Genomic DNA, 15305 nt, shown 5'->3' on the forward strand with positions numbered 1-15305 from the left:
AGTCCTCCATTCAGTATTATTGAATGGAAAGCATGCACATAAATTCTTTTCCCTTAGTTAAGTGAGATTCCTCTTTTTTTTAATACCATCCATATTCTATTCGTTTATTTATTGTGTAGTGGTTAGTTTTATTTCTTTTAATAAAACGTAACTCTCTTTTTAAATAGATGAAAGATAGAAACAAATCTTATAGACAAAACTCATTTAAAAGCTGTTTTATGACATTTATATAGTTTTTTGTATGTAATGTGTAGTACGCTACGTTGAGCAGAAAGAATAAAATGATGTTTTAAATGTGATGGATATGTGCCATATAATGGAAATATTCTCCAGAAGTAAGAATAATTTTGAAATAGTAGGTCAACTTTTTCTATCGTTTCAAATTCCTAACTTCGACGTATGTAAAACAATTATACTTTATTATACTTTTGACAATAGTAACAATTCCATTGCTACATTTGTTAGAGGTACATATATAACTTTAAGATGGCAGCACTTTTTTAAATGGCGGCCATTTTGCCAGTTGTCAAGTGAATTGTTTTTAAGTTTGGTTTGACATTTCATCATGAATAAGCTGACGCCTGAACAAAACGATTCCAAATTGTACAAATTTATAAAATTTATTTTAAAAGTCGGGGTTTTGTTCCAAGTACTTATTGCACGAATTTTGTTTAGTGATTAAATTTTCTTTTAGAGGACGAAGGCCAACAATTCCTATTACCTGACTTAGGCGAAGAAATGATTGCCATATCTATGCTGAAGTTTAATAAAACTACTGGATCAAATAGCTTAAATGTCAAACTTTCAGAGCTGCTGGAGAGAATTTGGTTAGGAGGATGGACCTATTTAGTTGTAAGATATGATCGGAAGGAAGCATGCACAGTGAATGTATCCTCAGTATTGTTTGCCCGATACTCAAAAACGAAATCTTCTTAACGTGCGTCGCATACAAAATCTTACGTATTATGTGAACGTCTGAAGCCCACCGTCCACAACCTCATAGGTTCTTACCAATGTGGCTTAAGACCACAAAATTGAACAGTCGATCAAACATTCAATTACAACCCGGTGCAGAATCATGGACTATGACAAAAGCGGATGGAAGCACCTCGGGTCGTTTCGAGAGAAAAGTACTTCGTTACGGTCCCGTATACATAGAAGGTGATTGGAGGAGAAGATGGGACGACGAGCTGTAAGAGCTGTTCAGCGACATAGACTTAGGCAGGGCTCCGGCCCAGAAAGTCTTCGAATTCACGCCCACAGGACACCGCAGTAGAGAAAGACCGCGGATCAGTTGGCGCGCACAAGCGGAAAGTAGAACCCAACTTGTAGAACGCAGCTGGAGACATCTAATCTAGCTAGAGACAGAGCTGGAAGGATAAGTTTGTTTGGGTAATGTCCTAGTTCACACATGACTGTATAGCACCACCTTGTGTAAGTAAGTATTTCAAAAATTGGGGAAATATTCCTCCGGAAATAACTTGTGGATGAGTTGTTCAAATTATGAACGCACCCTTTCACTAATCATCTAACTGTCACTCTAAATTTATTCAGTAAACTCAGGGGCCTTATTATGAGGTTCGCGGCGGATCGTTTTCAATTCGACCTTTCCAATTCGACTCGCGGCGTATTTCCTTATTAACGAACTCGCGGCGAAGCGAAAATAATTCTTCCTATATTCCAGTGATTTGACACTTTTGGTTTGACTTTTTCTTCCTATATTCCAGTGATTTGACACTTTTGGTTAGACAGCTTTCCACAAATTTCGTTTTGTTTTGGTTGAAATTTGCGTTGTTTTATGGAATGGAATCAACTATGGTGTATATTTATTCTGAAAGTGAGGAATTTGAGGAATCCCAGGAATCCTCAAGATTACGGGTGTCCAGGAGACTACTAAGAAGCAAATCTTCTCCTCTGGATCTTCCTTCAACTGAGTAAGTATTGTTTCCTTTTAGTTTGAATAAAATTAATCAATTAATCTACATACTTTGTCTTAATAGATTTATCAAACTACTTCGACTTTGGAATGAAGCTTTTGTTTTCATTTTGCAAGAGATCAGTGAGAAATTCAAGGATCAGAACAGCAACGGCATTCATTCAATTTTAAAGCTTGCCGCTACTCTGAGATTTCTTGCTGAGGGATTGTACCAAAAAGGAGTTAGACAAGACGTACTCCTTGGAATGGCACAACCAACAGTCTCAATCGTTTTGTCTGAAACTCTTAAAATTCTTGAGAGAAAGTTGTGCCCAAAAATGATAAATTTTAAAATGAATGAAAAGGAAAAGCTAGAAGCAAAAAAAGAATTCTATGAAAATAGTGGTTTTCGAGGGGGTCCTAGGCTATTTAAAACTTTTGAAATATTGTCCCGCAGTTCACTTGTTTTAGCCCGAAATTCAGGACAGACGAGTGACTGCAACTTTAAGACCGTTAACTCCAATTTTCGGTCGTAGTTTTGATCTAGTAGGCTAACAAGTTTAGTTCAAAAACTTAAGCATACATATTATTCGTTGTGTTCTGTTGTTCTGCTCGAAAATATTGCTGCTATCTAGGCATCCGTAGAAAAAATCCAGATCAGTAAATTTTACGGCGTTCTCAAGAACTGGACATCGCTCAGACCACACATGACGTATTTTGCGTAAGGATCTTGGTAAACTCCAATACAAGATTAAGCTGACTCAAGAATTGAAGGTGATGGATTATTCAAAGCGTCCTACAATCTCCGAATAGGCAAGTTGTCAAGTCCTTATTGAAAAATCCTTTAATTGTGTTGAATAAGACGGTTTTTGACAGCGAAATAAAAATTTCATCAAGTCTTATGTACGTTTCCCTAAAGGTTGAAGACACTTCTAAATTATTTAGTTAGGTTTTGAAAATAAAAAGTATCTAAGTACAAGGAATTGAGCTTAAAAAAATTTGTGTTACCAAATAACAATGGCATGTGAACAGTTAGGTGTAGCTTAATGTTCTTTCCATTTACTCCGTGTTGCAACTTTGTTTTTTATTCCTACCTCCTAATGAAACTTGAGATGTTCTCTAGAGATTCCGATATACTATATTACCTTCCTACTATAGCAGTCTCCTATAACACAACACCAACAGAACACCCCTACTTGCCTTATTGCCGCCTCTAGTCCGATTGTTATACGAGTTCGACACACCAACTTTGACGTTTCAGTCTAAATACGTCTTGTGCTGATTTTCAGCGCTGTTATTTGCTTGCTTCTGCCATTGCCGCTGTCTCTGTCGCTGCTGGTGGTGGTGCTTTGCTTTTTAGTGCTAGTGCTGGTTAAGTGTTTGGTTCGCTGACTTTAATGGCAGGTATTGCGGTTAAGAGTCTGTACACATTATATTGTTATATTGGTGGTGTTAGAGTTTTTATTTTTATGGCGCGACTTTACCTTTTTGATTTTCATACATATTATATTTTTGTTTATACCAACGACGCACGGTAAGTACCTCTATCTACGAGTATACAGTCTGACTCTCTAATGGAATTCCGAGGCAGGTGCTGCACAAAATTGTTGTCAGGTTTTTGGTTTTGTGGTTATTTTTTTTTATTTTGCCTGCGTTTCTCTCTTGGTTTTATAAGATTTCACATCTGGTTCGATGTATATAATATATTTATATTATGTACGTAAGGATAGAGGCTTACTTTACATATAGAAGACTTATTTGTTCAAGCAATTTATGTTGCGTTTTTATGGCGCATTTTATGTGGTAAGTACCCATACGTATAGGTTAGGAATATATGTAAACTTGTATCTGTTGAGCGAGATTTATTGGTGGCGCATATCTAATAAGCGTATGATTTGAGAATTAGCTCTACCTTGGTGAGTTTTCAATATTTTATATTGGAAAGTTAAATTAAACGAATGATTTAAGCATATCGGATTAAGCATTAGAAAATGTTTCTAATTGTGTTAAAAGATGTTTCTATATTCTCCTCCTTTGTTTGGCATGGAAAGATTTTTTAATTTATTAAAAAAATATTAAGATAAGAAGTGTCAGTTTGACATTGACAGATGAACCGAATTGACTAAATGAAGACATACGTTTTTTTATCTTTCCAATTATTGTTGGCACGATTTGGTGGCAACAGAAACTACTTTTATGAACTGAAACACAATCGTCTTGTGAAGGAGTTATAAAATCCTTTAAGATAAATTTTATTAATGTTTATTACATATAGCTATATTTATATTATATTATACTTACATTAGTTTCTTATCTTAGGATTTTTTGTAGTATAGTTAAGTTGTTAGCTCTTTGCGTGCTTAATTACAATTACAATGATTAAAGTTTAAAAAAATGGATGCCAATTTGTATGGCGGAGACTTCCGGCATATTTGTTAATCCGAAAGCTGCTAGCCACCAGGGAGGTGATACATTATGACCTAACAACCCGATCACACTGCGTTTGCCACAGGGTTGTTAACACTCCCCCTTGGTAGTTCCGACCGTGGGCTAACATCTTTCTCAGCTCTGATATCTAGAACAGCTAATTTCACTGCTGGCTTTTCATAAACTCCACTTTGTGTTTGCACAAAGGCGCTTCGAACTTGGCCGTCTTTAGAAATCGTAGTTTGGATTACACGACCTTTGGGCCAGCAGTTTCTTGGGCTCATTGGATCGACAATCAGGACAATATCACCCTTTTCAATAGGCTTCACTGAAGTAAACCACTTGGTTCGGCGGGTAATTGTCGGAAGATACTCCCTTACCCAGCGTTGCCAGAAGCGTTCTGCATACTGTTGCGATATAAGCCAGTTTCTTTTAAGTAATTTAGTGTCACTGTCGAATACTGCGGGTGGTTTGCTGCCATTTGAAGACCCCAAAAGAAAGTGATTGGGAGTTAACGCTTCTTCGCTTTCGTCGTCGATGGGAATATAGGTAAGTGGACGGGAATTTACTATGTTTTCTACCTCTATAAGCATGCTCCGTAACAACTCATCCGAAGGATTTCTAGTTGGTACTATGTCGTAGAGGGAGGTTTTTACTGACCTCACTAGCCTTTCCCAGCTGCCCCCCATATGTGGTGACCCCGGTGGAATGAAGGTCCATTTGGTATCGGTTGTCGTGAACGTCTCCATTAGTTTTTCAGTGTTGACTTCTTTAAGCGCCTCTCTTAGTTCTCGCTCAGCACCATGGAAATTTGTTCCGTTGTCGCTGAAGATCTCGATGGGAACGCCACGCCTTGCCATAAAATTTCTGAGAGCCAAAATGCACGAATCTGCCGATAATGAGTGTGCGATCTCAAGATGAATTGCTCTGGTTGTCAGACATGTCAACAATACTCCCCATCGTTTCTCGGTTCTTCGAAGAATACTCACATTCATAGGACCAAAGTAGTCGACTCCGACGAATGAGAAGGGTCGACAGAATGGAGCAATTCGTGCAGGTGGGAGTTGAGCCATCATAGGAGGTTGCGGTTTGGCTCTGGTATTTTTGCAATCTTGGCAGTTTTTTCTTACAAGTCTTAATGCAGATCTCATATGAGCGATGTGAAATTTTTGGCGCAGTTCGTTTATAACGGTTTCGTGGTTTCGATGGTTGAAACGGACGTGAAGATCGGTGATGATTAGCGCGGTGATGGGATGATTTCTTGGGAGAATTATGGGTTTCTTAACGTCTTCGCTGACATCAGCAGAGGAAGGTATCCTGCTATTCGCTCGAATAACCTTATCTGCGTCTAGGTATGGACACAGGTTGTAGAGTATGCTGCTCTTTTCAACGGATTTTTTGGAGGATAAGTCCACCATTTCATCCCAATACTCACTAGTCTGGGCTTCACGAAATAACTCAGCTTCGGCAGATCGAAGTTCTTCTTGTCTGAGATATCCCTTTCTCTGCTGATGAAGAATACCTGACTTCCTTTGATGTCTCTTAATGCTAGTGTTGTGGATGAAGCGAAAAAAGTATGCTGCAGTCCTAATTAGCCGTCTCCAACTTGAGGTATCACTGATTCGAAAATTTTCTTCTTTATTCAGCGTATGTAGGTTGACAAAACATGTTTTTAACTCCTCAACTGTGGCATTCTCAGGGGGTATTTCATTTGGCCAAAGATTCGGGTTAGTTTTCAAAAATTCTGGACCCGTTAACCACCGATTGGACGCCTTAAACTCGGGAACTTTCTGCCACTTCGTTCCTTCATCAGCAACATTTAACTTAGTGGAAATCCATTTCCAATCGGATATTTCTGAGAAGTCCAGTATTTCGCTTACACGATAGGCAACGAAAGGTTTGTATCTGCGGTGATCAGATTGAATCCAGCTTAGAACATTTTTTGAATCCGACCAGAAAGTACACTGGGAAATACGGATCGTGTGTGATTTTGTAATGACTTTCGCAAATCTTACGCCGAGGACTGCCGCCTGAAGCTCAAGCCTTGGGATCGATAAGCTTTTTAATGGAGCTACTCTCGTTTTGGCACCAATCAGGACACAGTTTATATTATCGTCATTTGCGATTCTCAGGTATGCAACAGCGGCGAAACCATTTTCGCTTGCATCCACGAATACGTGCAACTGAATTTCGGAACTCGGATCAGGATTATTGACGATATAGCATCTCGGAATTTTGAGTTTCACGATTTCAGGCAGGTATCGAATCCATTTCAGCCACTTTTCTAGCTCCGCATCTTTGATATCTTCGTCCCATCCGATATTGGATCGCCATACATCCTGTAGAAGTACCTTAATGTACATGAGGAAATGTGCTACGAGACCTAATGGGTCGAAGATCGTCATCAAAATCCTTAGAACTTCTCGTTTCGTTGGACGTTTGTGACCGGAAAGAATATCAGATTGAACTGCACTGGCATTTATTTTATAGGTAAAGCAATCAGATGCAGTGCACCACCACATGCCTAAAACCTTTTCAGTCCCCATTTCCACGTCAAGAGCAAGATCCACTTGGTCGGTTGGTTCAGATTTCATTGCTTTTACGACTTCAGGTGAATTAGAAATCCAGTTCCTAATGAAGAATCCTCCTTGTAGGTGTACGTAACAAATTTCTTTAGCCAATTGTATAGCCTTCTCTTCCGAGCTTGTACTATCCATCAGATCATCGACATATTGATTATTTTTGATCGATTGAACAGCTCTTGGAAACTTGGCGGAAAATTCATCGGCATTCTTTCTGATCACATACTGCGCGCTGGCGGAGGCAGATGTCGCTCCCATTATCATTACCTGCATTGCTAACACCTCAGGTTCAACTTCCTCGCTGGTACTCCATAAAAACCTTTGAAAGTGTTGGTCTTCCTTGCGAATCTGAATTTGGTGGTACATTTCCATGATGTCTGCGAAGATTGCAACTAGGTCTTCTCTGAATTTAAACAAAACAGCTATAAGTGATGCAAGTTGACCTGGACCCCTCAAAAGCATAGAGTTCAGCGATACACCTTGAACGGTCGCTGCTGCGTCCCATACTATCCTTAGCTTCCCAGGTTTGTTTGGATTGAAAACAGGAAATATAGGAAGATACCAACAGCGGTCACCTCTTTCAGTTACTTCTTCTTTTGTGAGCTTTCTAGCATACCCTTTTTTGATAAATTGTTTGATCTTCTCGTCTAGGGATTTAGCCAGCTGCGGCTCCCTCTTCATTCTCTTGTGAAGACAAGCTAATCGCCTTTTTGCCATGGGAAGACTGTTTGGTATAGCGAAGTCGTCGAATTTCCAGAGCAGCGATGTTTCGTAGCGCCCATTTTTTCGAATTGTATTGGTATCTAGCTGATCCAGCGCACGCTTGTCTTCAGTTGGCATCAATACCTTGTCTGCGTTTGATATCCCGAAGTTATCCATACAAATATAATCTTTAACTAGACGCTGCAATCCAGTATCATTGCATTCACAGATGTGAAAATTGTGGTGTTGGTATCTTAATTCAACGTCATGTAACTGTTGAGAGCAACTACCATGCACTAGCCATCCCAAACGAGTCTTAGTTGCGACCGGCTCTTCGGTTCTCCCTTCTCGACATTTTAGAGGAAGTCCCAATTTTGTATGCTTCAGGCCAATTAACAAACGTGGAGATTGATTATCATACGATTCGATGGGTAGTCCTTTTAGATGTTCATATTTATTCTGTAGGTCTTCGAAATTTAGAGATTGATAAGGCAGCGATAGGTTCTTCACAGTGTGAACATCAGACAATGCGTAAATCTTAGCATCATGTACTGTGCTTGAAATTCGGAGAGTGAGCAATTGTGACTGGTTTTCATATCTATTAGTGTTGCCAGTCCACTTTAGACACAACGGCTGTGGTTTACCCTTCATATTAAGTTGGGTTGCGAGTTCCTCGTCCATCAAGGTCAAGGACGAACCATCATCCAGGAAGGCGAAAGTCTTAATTTGAGATCCATTTCCATACAGGATCACTGGTACGATTCGAAATAGGGTGGATTCACAATTGTTACGATGAGCGTTGCAATGGCTTTTCATATGGACCGAAACGTTTCCTTTCACCTCTTGAATTTCTTTCTTGATCGATTTCTCCACGTTGTTCTGGTCATTGTGCAATAGCGGATGATGTTTGAAGGTGCAATTGTCTTTGCCGCAAACTGATGTTAAAGGGCAATTCCGTATATTGTGTTTCTTCAAACATCTTCTACAAAGTTGGTATTCTCTTACCGTTCCCCACTTTGAGGTTCGACTGAGCTGCTGAAATTGTTTACATACAGCCACTGAACTACAACTTCCTTGGCAAACGTAGCACTTATGTTTTGATTCGTTATTATTTGCATCAACCTGTGAGTGAGAATTAAGGAATCCGGATTTTGGTTTGATCTTTCGAAATCGACTGGTACCTTTGCTCTCTGCAGATGGCGTTTGAGTATGTGGAACTAGCACCCCGTTGGCGGCTTCAGCAAGTTGGTAAATCCATGCACTAAAATGGGAGAGAGTGCAATCCGGCAACATCATCTTATAGATACCCCAGTTCAGGAGGATAGTTGGCGGAAGTTTACCTTCAAGCTGAGTCAGGAGCGAGGGGTTGTTTAGATGAGCGTATAATCCTGTTGCTTGTATAGTGGCATATAAGTTTTGAACTTCCAAGGCGAAATTCAAAATTGTCTCTAACTTCCCATCTTTGGGTGGAGGTGTCGTATTAACCTTTTGAAGCAGTGTTTGGATAATAAGCTCCGGTCTTCCATAGAGTGTCTTCAGCCTCGACATGACTTGATGAAAGCAATTCGGTTGCAAAAGTAACCATCTGACTGCGGTTTTTGCCTTTCCCGTCAAGGCCTTATTAAGTCTCATCACGTTCTCTTCATCTGTAAAACCACAAAGTTCGGTACTCCTTTCAAAATTGGATATGAACAACGGCCATTGTTCAGGATCTCCATCGAAACTTGGTAGGTCTTTGGACATCAAATGACGCGCAGCTATTTGATTTTTACTTAAGCTCCGTGTTTGTGGTTCACTTACATTTGGTGGTAGAAAAGGTACTGTTGGAAGGGGCGTAAATAATGCTTGAGGCGGAAACTGGTGCTGTGGTGGTACGTATGATGCTCGAGGTGGTAACTGCTGCTGTGGTGGTACATATGGTGCTTGAGGTGGAAACTGCTGCTGTGGTGGTACGTATGGTGTTCGAGGTGGGAATTGCTGCTGTGGTGGTACGTATGGTGCTGGAGGTGGGAATTGGTATGTTGAATGTTTGTACATAACTGGAGCATGTTGAATTTCCGTTGACCTCTCATTGGACTTGCACAAGTTTCCGGGCCATAACCTAGTAAGATCACAATCATGACCATTGTATTTCAATTTAGGCTCAAATGGATGTTCTTGACTTGGATCTGAATCTTTATGAATCAACTTTGACTGCGACAAAGGTTCGCGTAAATCATCTCCTAACCACTTATTCACTTTGGTGATAGAAATTGCTTCGGCATCGGTAACTGATGATCCGTCTTCCCGTGGCATCTTGCTCAAGATTTTATTTTTCTTCTCCAAGTACTCTTTATCTCTTTACTCCTTCAACTCCCTTTCTTCACTCAACAACTGCAGCTCTATCTGAATATTCCTCTCAAGGGCAGTTCTAGACCCTCTAGAACTGATCGAGAAATTTGACAATGATCGTGGCTGATTCGATAAGACAATGGGATTTTCCTTTAAGAAAACCTTAGTCGAATGTGTTGCAGGATATATTGCAGCATCAACAGTGTCAGTAAGGTGTGGTGCAGCAGTTGTATGGATACACGAAGCATATGAGGTACCATGTGTAACGTTAGTGCCATGGGTATCAGCACCAACACCCGTTGTTCGGGTCGCAGCAGCAGCAGCAGAAGAATGAAGTCTATTAAAATCTGGATACGAGTTGATGATACTGGAAGTGGAAGCGGCAGCGGCACTAAAATCTGGATACGAGTTGGCGATACCTGGAGTGGAAGTAGCACTGAAAATTGGATACGAGTGGGGTTCAGAAGTAGAAGTAGCTGTAGTAATAACAGGAGCAGTAGCAGTAGCAGTGATGTGTTGAGTAGCGGTGCCATCTCTAAGAAAGGCGGCATGTGTTGCGGGTGGCTTAGTAGATACGGGTGTATCCGAATGACCAATTGTATTGAAGGTTCTCGTGGCATGTGATGCAGCGTTCTTTCCAAAAAATCGTCTCGGAATAGCACCTCTACTAATCGTTCCGGCTGGATCGGCAACAACGTTGGATAGGTGGTGACTAAAGGTGGCAGCAGTTGACATGGAATTTGAAAATCCATCGGTGGTTGCACGTGTCGATGTTGACTGCACATCTCTTAATGTGATGTCACGTCTAGAATCTAAATACAAGCTGGATTCAATGTGACCTGCTTCAAAAATATTTTCATGATGAAGTGCTATCCTAGAGAATGTATTATTTACACAATTTTTCAATGTATATTTATTAATATTGTTTTCGATATATGACATGGCAGATGGGGCAGTATATGAGGCAATAGGGGGGGCAGTACAGGCGGTAGATACAGCACCATATGATTCGGTGTATGTTCCTGTACTTACGGCAGTATTCGGAGCAAAATTCTGCTCATCGTGTATTGATACGCCCAGGGTGTTATTAACACTACTTGGCACGATACTTGACGTAGTACGTAACGCCGTGTTCGGCATTGTGCATGACCAAGTGCATTGGGTTTCACTCGCAGTATATGGCAGCGAATTGGCAGAATCCAAACCAAAACTTGATGAGGGGTTCACCGCATTGTTGGAGGCGGTGGTAGCTGGCACAGTATATGGTGCATTATATGGCATAATCGCTTCAGCAGCATCTTGAGGGACTACTTCTCTAACAACACTAGATAAAGGGGAGCACTTACCTGACATTATTGCACAAGAGGTGCCGCAAACCCAGCTTTCTTGTTGAATAAAACTATCGACACCGGCGCAGCTGTAGTGATGCCAGGTTTGGCAGACATCGCACTGAACCATATCGTCAACAGAATCGGGTCCATCGCAGTCGACACAATTGTATTCCTCCGCCGATGGCAGTGATTTCTTTGTTTGGTGCGACCGCGAACGGGTAGCCTTTGGGGTCTTCTTTGGTGGCATCCTCACTTAGTGGACGGCAGATGATACTCCAAATCCAGATTAATCAAATTATAATGATTTTATAAATTGTTGGCACGATTTGGTGGCAACAGAAACTACTTTTATGAACTGAAACACAATCGTCTTGTGAAGGAGTTATAAAATCCTTTAAGATAAATTTTATTAATGTTTATTACATATAGCTATATTTATATTATATTATACTTACATTAGTTTCTTATCTTAGGATTTTTTGTAGTATAGTTAAGTTGTTAGCTCTTTGCGTGCTTAATTACAATTACAATGATTAAAGTTTAAAAAAATGGATGCCAATTTGTATGGCGGAGACTTCCGGCATATTTGTTAATCCGAAAGCTGCTAGCCACCAGGGAGGTGATACATTATGACCTAACAACCCGATCATACTGCGTTTGCCACAGGGTTGTTAACACCAAAATTGATGACAAAACCGGCGTTAAACCATTTCTTCCAAATTAAAAATGTCATAGCGCCAAAAATAAATTTTATTAACATTTTTACGATTTGATTAATACAATTTTACTGAACCTTTGGACGTTAAAACATTGTTGGGGTTTATGAAATTCCAAATAATAAGAAACATTTGGTCGTATTACCCAACAAAATAACTACAAGATAATTAAAAATGTCACATCGCTCAAAAATGGATCTATAGCCCAAACACTTTTTGAGAAGACAAATCAATGTCATATTGCCCAATTATCGTTCAAAATATCTCAGGTGTTTCAAAATTTAGGGCATTCTGACAAATTGTTTTTTTTTTTTTATTTTGGGCACCGTGACATTTTAAGTTCCAAAGTTTATCTCGCAAACGCTCAAAAAGTCGGAACCTCAAAGAAGCGTAAAAACTATGTTTGGTTATTAAAAAAAAGCGAAATAAGGCCAATTTTCAAATTGAAATAATAGAATTATGACGTAAAAACAGTGAAATAAGTTTGGGGCCTTGTTGCCTCATGCAAACCGCCTTCTTGGACTCAATTTAAGATTTGGGGTATGTGCTAATTTGTGTGTATACAAAGTTTCTCTAAATCCAGATTCTTTAAATGACTAAACCAAACTCTTCACCTACCCCAAATCCTATAGAGTCCAAGCAGGGGTTTTGCCTGCCAGGAGCATGCCCCCATACTTACTTCACCGTTTATATACGCGCACAAAGCCCAACCACCCTGATCTTTTGGGTATTACGACATTTCTAAATTCCTCATTGATGGTTGATGGTTTCTTGAGTCTTACACTTGAACGACTAAAACTAAAGTTTAAACTACCAAGAACTGATGGTGTATGAAAAAAAAAAACTGCAAGTACATCCTATGATTTGTCAAAGGAGGAAGATTTATGAGAGAAAGTCTCTGTAAATAAGACAGTAATATATGAATATCATGAAACTAAGGAAGGGATCGTAGACAAAAACGCAAAAGTCTTTTCTGAATGGCTTCGAGTCTTGTGACGTGTACGGCGGCGCAGTAAGGTAACCGTACTGCACAAGCACATTCCAGGACTGGTCTTACAAATGAAACAAAAAGTAATTTTAAAAGATATGGATCACGGAAATCACGGCCAAATCTCTTAACAAAACTCAGAAGTCTATTTGAAGTTAATATGTTCAGTAAATGTTCGTTTAGGATCTAAGACAACGCCCAAGTCAGAAAATACATGTTCTCTATTTAAAGGACAAGATAAAACATGTAACTAAAAACGAACTTAAAACGAACTTAAAACGAAAACTTTGAATCTTTTTTGCGTGTAAAACTCATTGTTTTACATTTGTCAACATTTAAAACAAGCCTATTATTATTGCACCATTCCCTGAATAATATTAAGTCTTCTTGCAAGAGAAGACAGTCAGATGTAGTCATTTTTTTTAAAATATGAATATCATCAGCATACATTAGGTATGATAGAAACCAAGTCATTTATAAATAAAACAAATAGAATAGGACCAAGGTGACTACCCTGGGGGACACCAGAATTCACAACAAAAGAACTTGAACACTCATTACGAAATTAAACACTATAACGTCAATCTTGCAAATATGGGGAGGTCCAGTTTATGAAATAGTCGTTAAAACCTTGTTGTGATAGTTTTAAAAGTTTTATGGCACAATTTGTCAAATGCCTTGCTGAAATCAGTGAAGATTCAATCTACTTGTTCACGTTTTTCAAAAACTTTTTAAAAGACGCTACATACAATTGACTCAAATAGTTTGGGTATCACAGATATTTTAGCAATAGGTCGGTAGTTTATTATATCGTTTTTAGGACCTTTTTTGTGTACTGGTATTCTGAAGGAGCTCTTCCAGATAAAAGGAAACAGCGAGTTACTTAAAGACATGTTGAAAAGAACACATAACGGGTGTGCTAAATACGCAGCACATTTCTTTTAAATTAATGATAGTACACTGTCGGGACCAGGATTAAAATATTCGTCAAGTTGTAGGATACTATTAAGGACAATATCTTCACTTATAACGAAATTGATAGAATTAAAGTGGGGAAACTTATAACAGTTGTAGATGTGTTAGGAAAACTAATAGTATTATAATCTACAAAATCATCTTTGAAGTAGTTTGCAAACATATTCACAATTGTTCACGGCTCATTACTATTTGATGTCGAATCAAATCAGTCATTAAGTTAGGGTACCCACATGTTTTATTCTTACGACTAACGAATTTCCAAAAACTATCACGATTATTTTTAAGCTTGAATTAAATTTTCCATATGTAGCTACCATGTAGGATGTTAGAATAGTCTGTGAAAAGTTGTTTTATTATAATGAACGTCCTATTAGTCATTAGTTCTTGTTTGAATATATTTTATCCAAGCTTTGTTCCTTTTGTTTTTTTAAGTTTTTAACGTGAGATTCAAGTTATTTTGTGTCTTTTTAAATGGAATCGTTTTGTAGAAACAATCAAAAAGAGTTGAATAAGAAATGTTAATGATCGTACGTAATAAGTTTAAAAGTTTTTCAAAATTACACCTACTAAAGTTGAATTCTAGTTTTTTGTTGTTAGATAGCATATGAGGTGAAGCCATGTTTAAATTAAGTGCTATGTCTAATGCAGGATGATGGCGATCTTCGTTCACAAGAAATCACAGCTTCTTCAGAGCATATATGGTTTCGGAGAAAAATACCAGCTCGAGTGTTTTTTTTTTTTAAACGGTTTGTCACACCGTTGAGTTGACTTCAACTACATGAAGACATATACCATCTGTTAATAAAAGCTCATTTGAAGATGATGCGTTTATTGGAACGTAAAAGTTATCGTCGTCAATTCGAATCTTTCGTCTTCAGGTTATAAAAGGATATGAATACTTTCTATACAGTTGTTTAGTTTTATCTTTGTAAAAGTGATTGCTTCCTCTTCAGGTTCCAAACGGATATAAATACTTTCTTTACAGTTGTTTAGTTTTTTATAAACCTCGTTCTTGGAGCTTGGAGGTATATGGCTCAAAATCACCAAGGTTGCAAATTTCAAAATTAGTTTTATTACAAAAAGAAAATTGCAAGCTAAAATGATGACTTTTAGCTTATACTGTTCTAAAATGAGTATATTAATAAACTTTGACAGGGCAGCGCAAAGAATTCTATACTTTATTAGAAATATTTTTTAGTATTAAATATCTTATAGATCAATTCGGGAACGTTTTTCTAAGTTTGATAAAATCCACAAGAACAAAACAAAGCACATAATTTAAGCTTTGATTTATAACATGGGTGTATTATGTATCTATATTATATAAGCAATAAT

The 15305-nt window shown here is 38.5% G+C and overlaps 3 protein-coding genes across 3 annotated transcripts in view; all 3 read right to left on the minus strand.

The window, feature by feature from the left end:
- Positions 1 to 15305, minus strand: part of LOC129941647 (GTPase-activating protein CdGAPr) — a 173575-nt gene that overhangs the window by 134514 nt on the left and 23756 nt on the right. The window lies entirely within an intron of this gene.
- Positions 4408 to 9921, minus strand: LOC129947476 (uncharacterized). Its single transcript, XM_056058053.1, has one exon. The coding sequence runs from the start codon at positions 9919 to 9921 to the stop codon at positions 4408 to 4410; it is 5514 nt and encodes a 1837-aa protein (XP_055914028.1).
- Positions 9967 to 11908, minus strand: LOC129947485 (uncharacterized). Its single transcript, XM_056058065.1, has 2 exons — positions 11744 to 11908; positions 9967 to 11680 (listed from the first exon to the last, which is right to left on the minus strand). Exon 2 carries the CDS (start codon positions 11533 to 11535, stop codon positions 9967 to 9969), a length of 1569 nt encoding a protein of 522 aa, XP_055914040.1. The 5' UTR covers positions 11536 to 11680; positions 11744 to 11908.

Source organism: Eupeodes corollae, chromosome 1 (genome assembly GCF_945859685.1).
Source record: "Eupeodes corollae chromosome 1, idEupCoro1.1, whole genome shotgun sequence".
In the NCBI taxonomy this organism is placed as follows: Eukaryota; Metazoa; Arthropoda; class Insecta; order Diptera; family Syrphidae; genus Eupeodes; species Eupeodes corollae.

Coding starts and splice junctions, on each gene's coding strand:
- LOC129947476 (XM_056058053.1), bottom strand. CDS start 9,921: ATGCCACGGGAAGACGGATCATCAGTTACCGATGCCGAAGCAATTTCT.
- LOC129947485 (XM_056058065.1), bottom strand. CDS start 11,535: ATGCCACCAAAGAAGACCCCAAAGGCTACCCGTTCGCGGTCGCACCAA.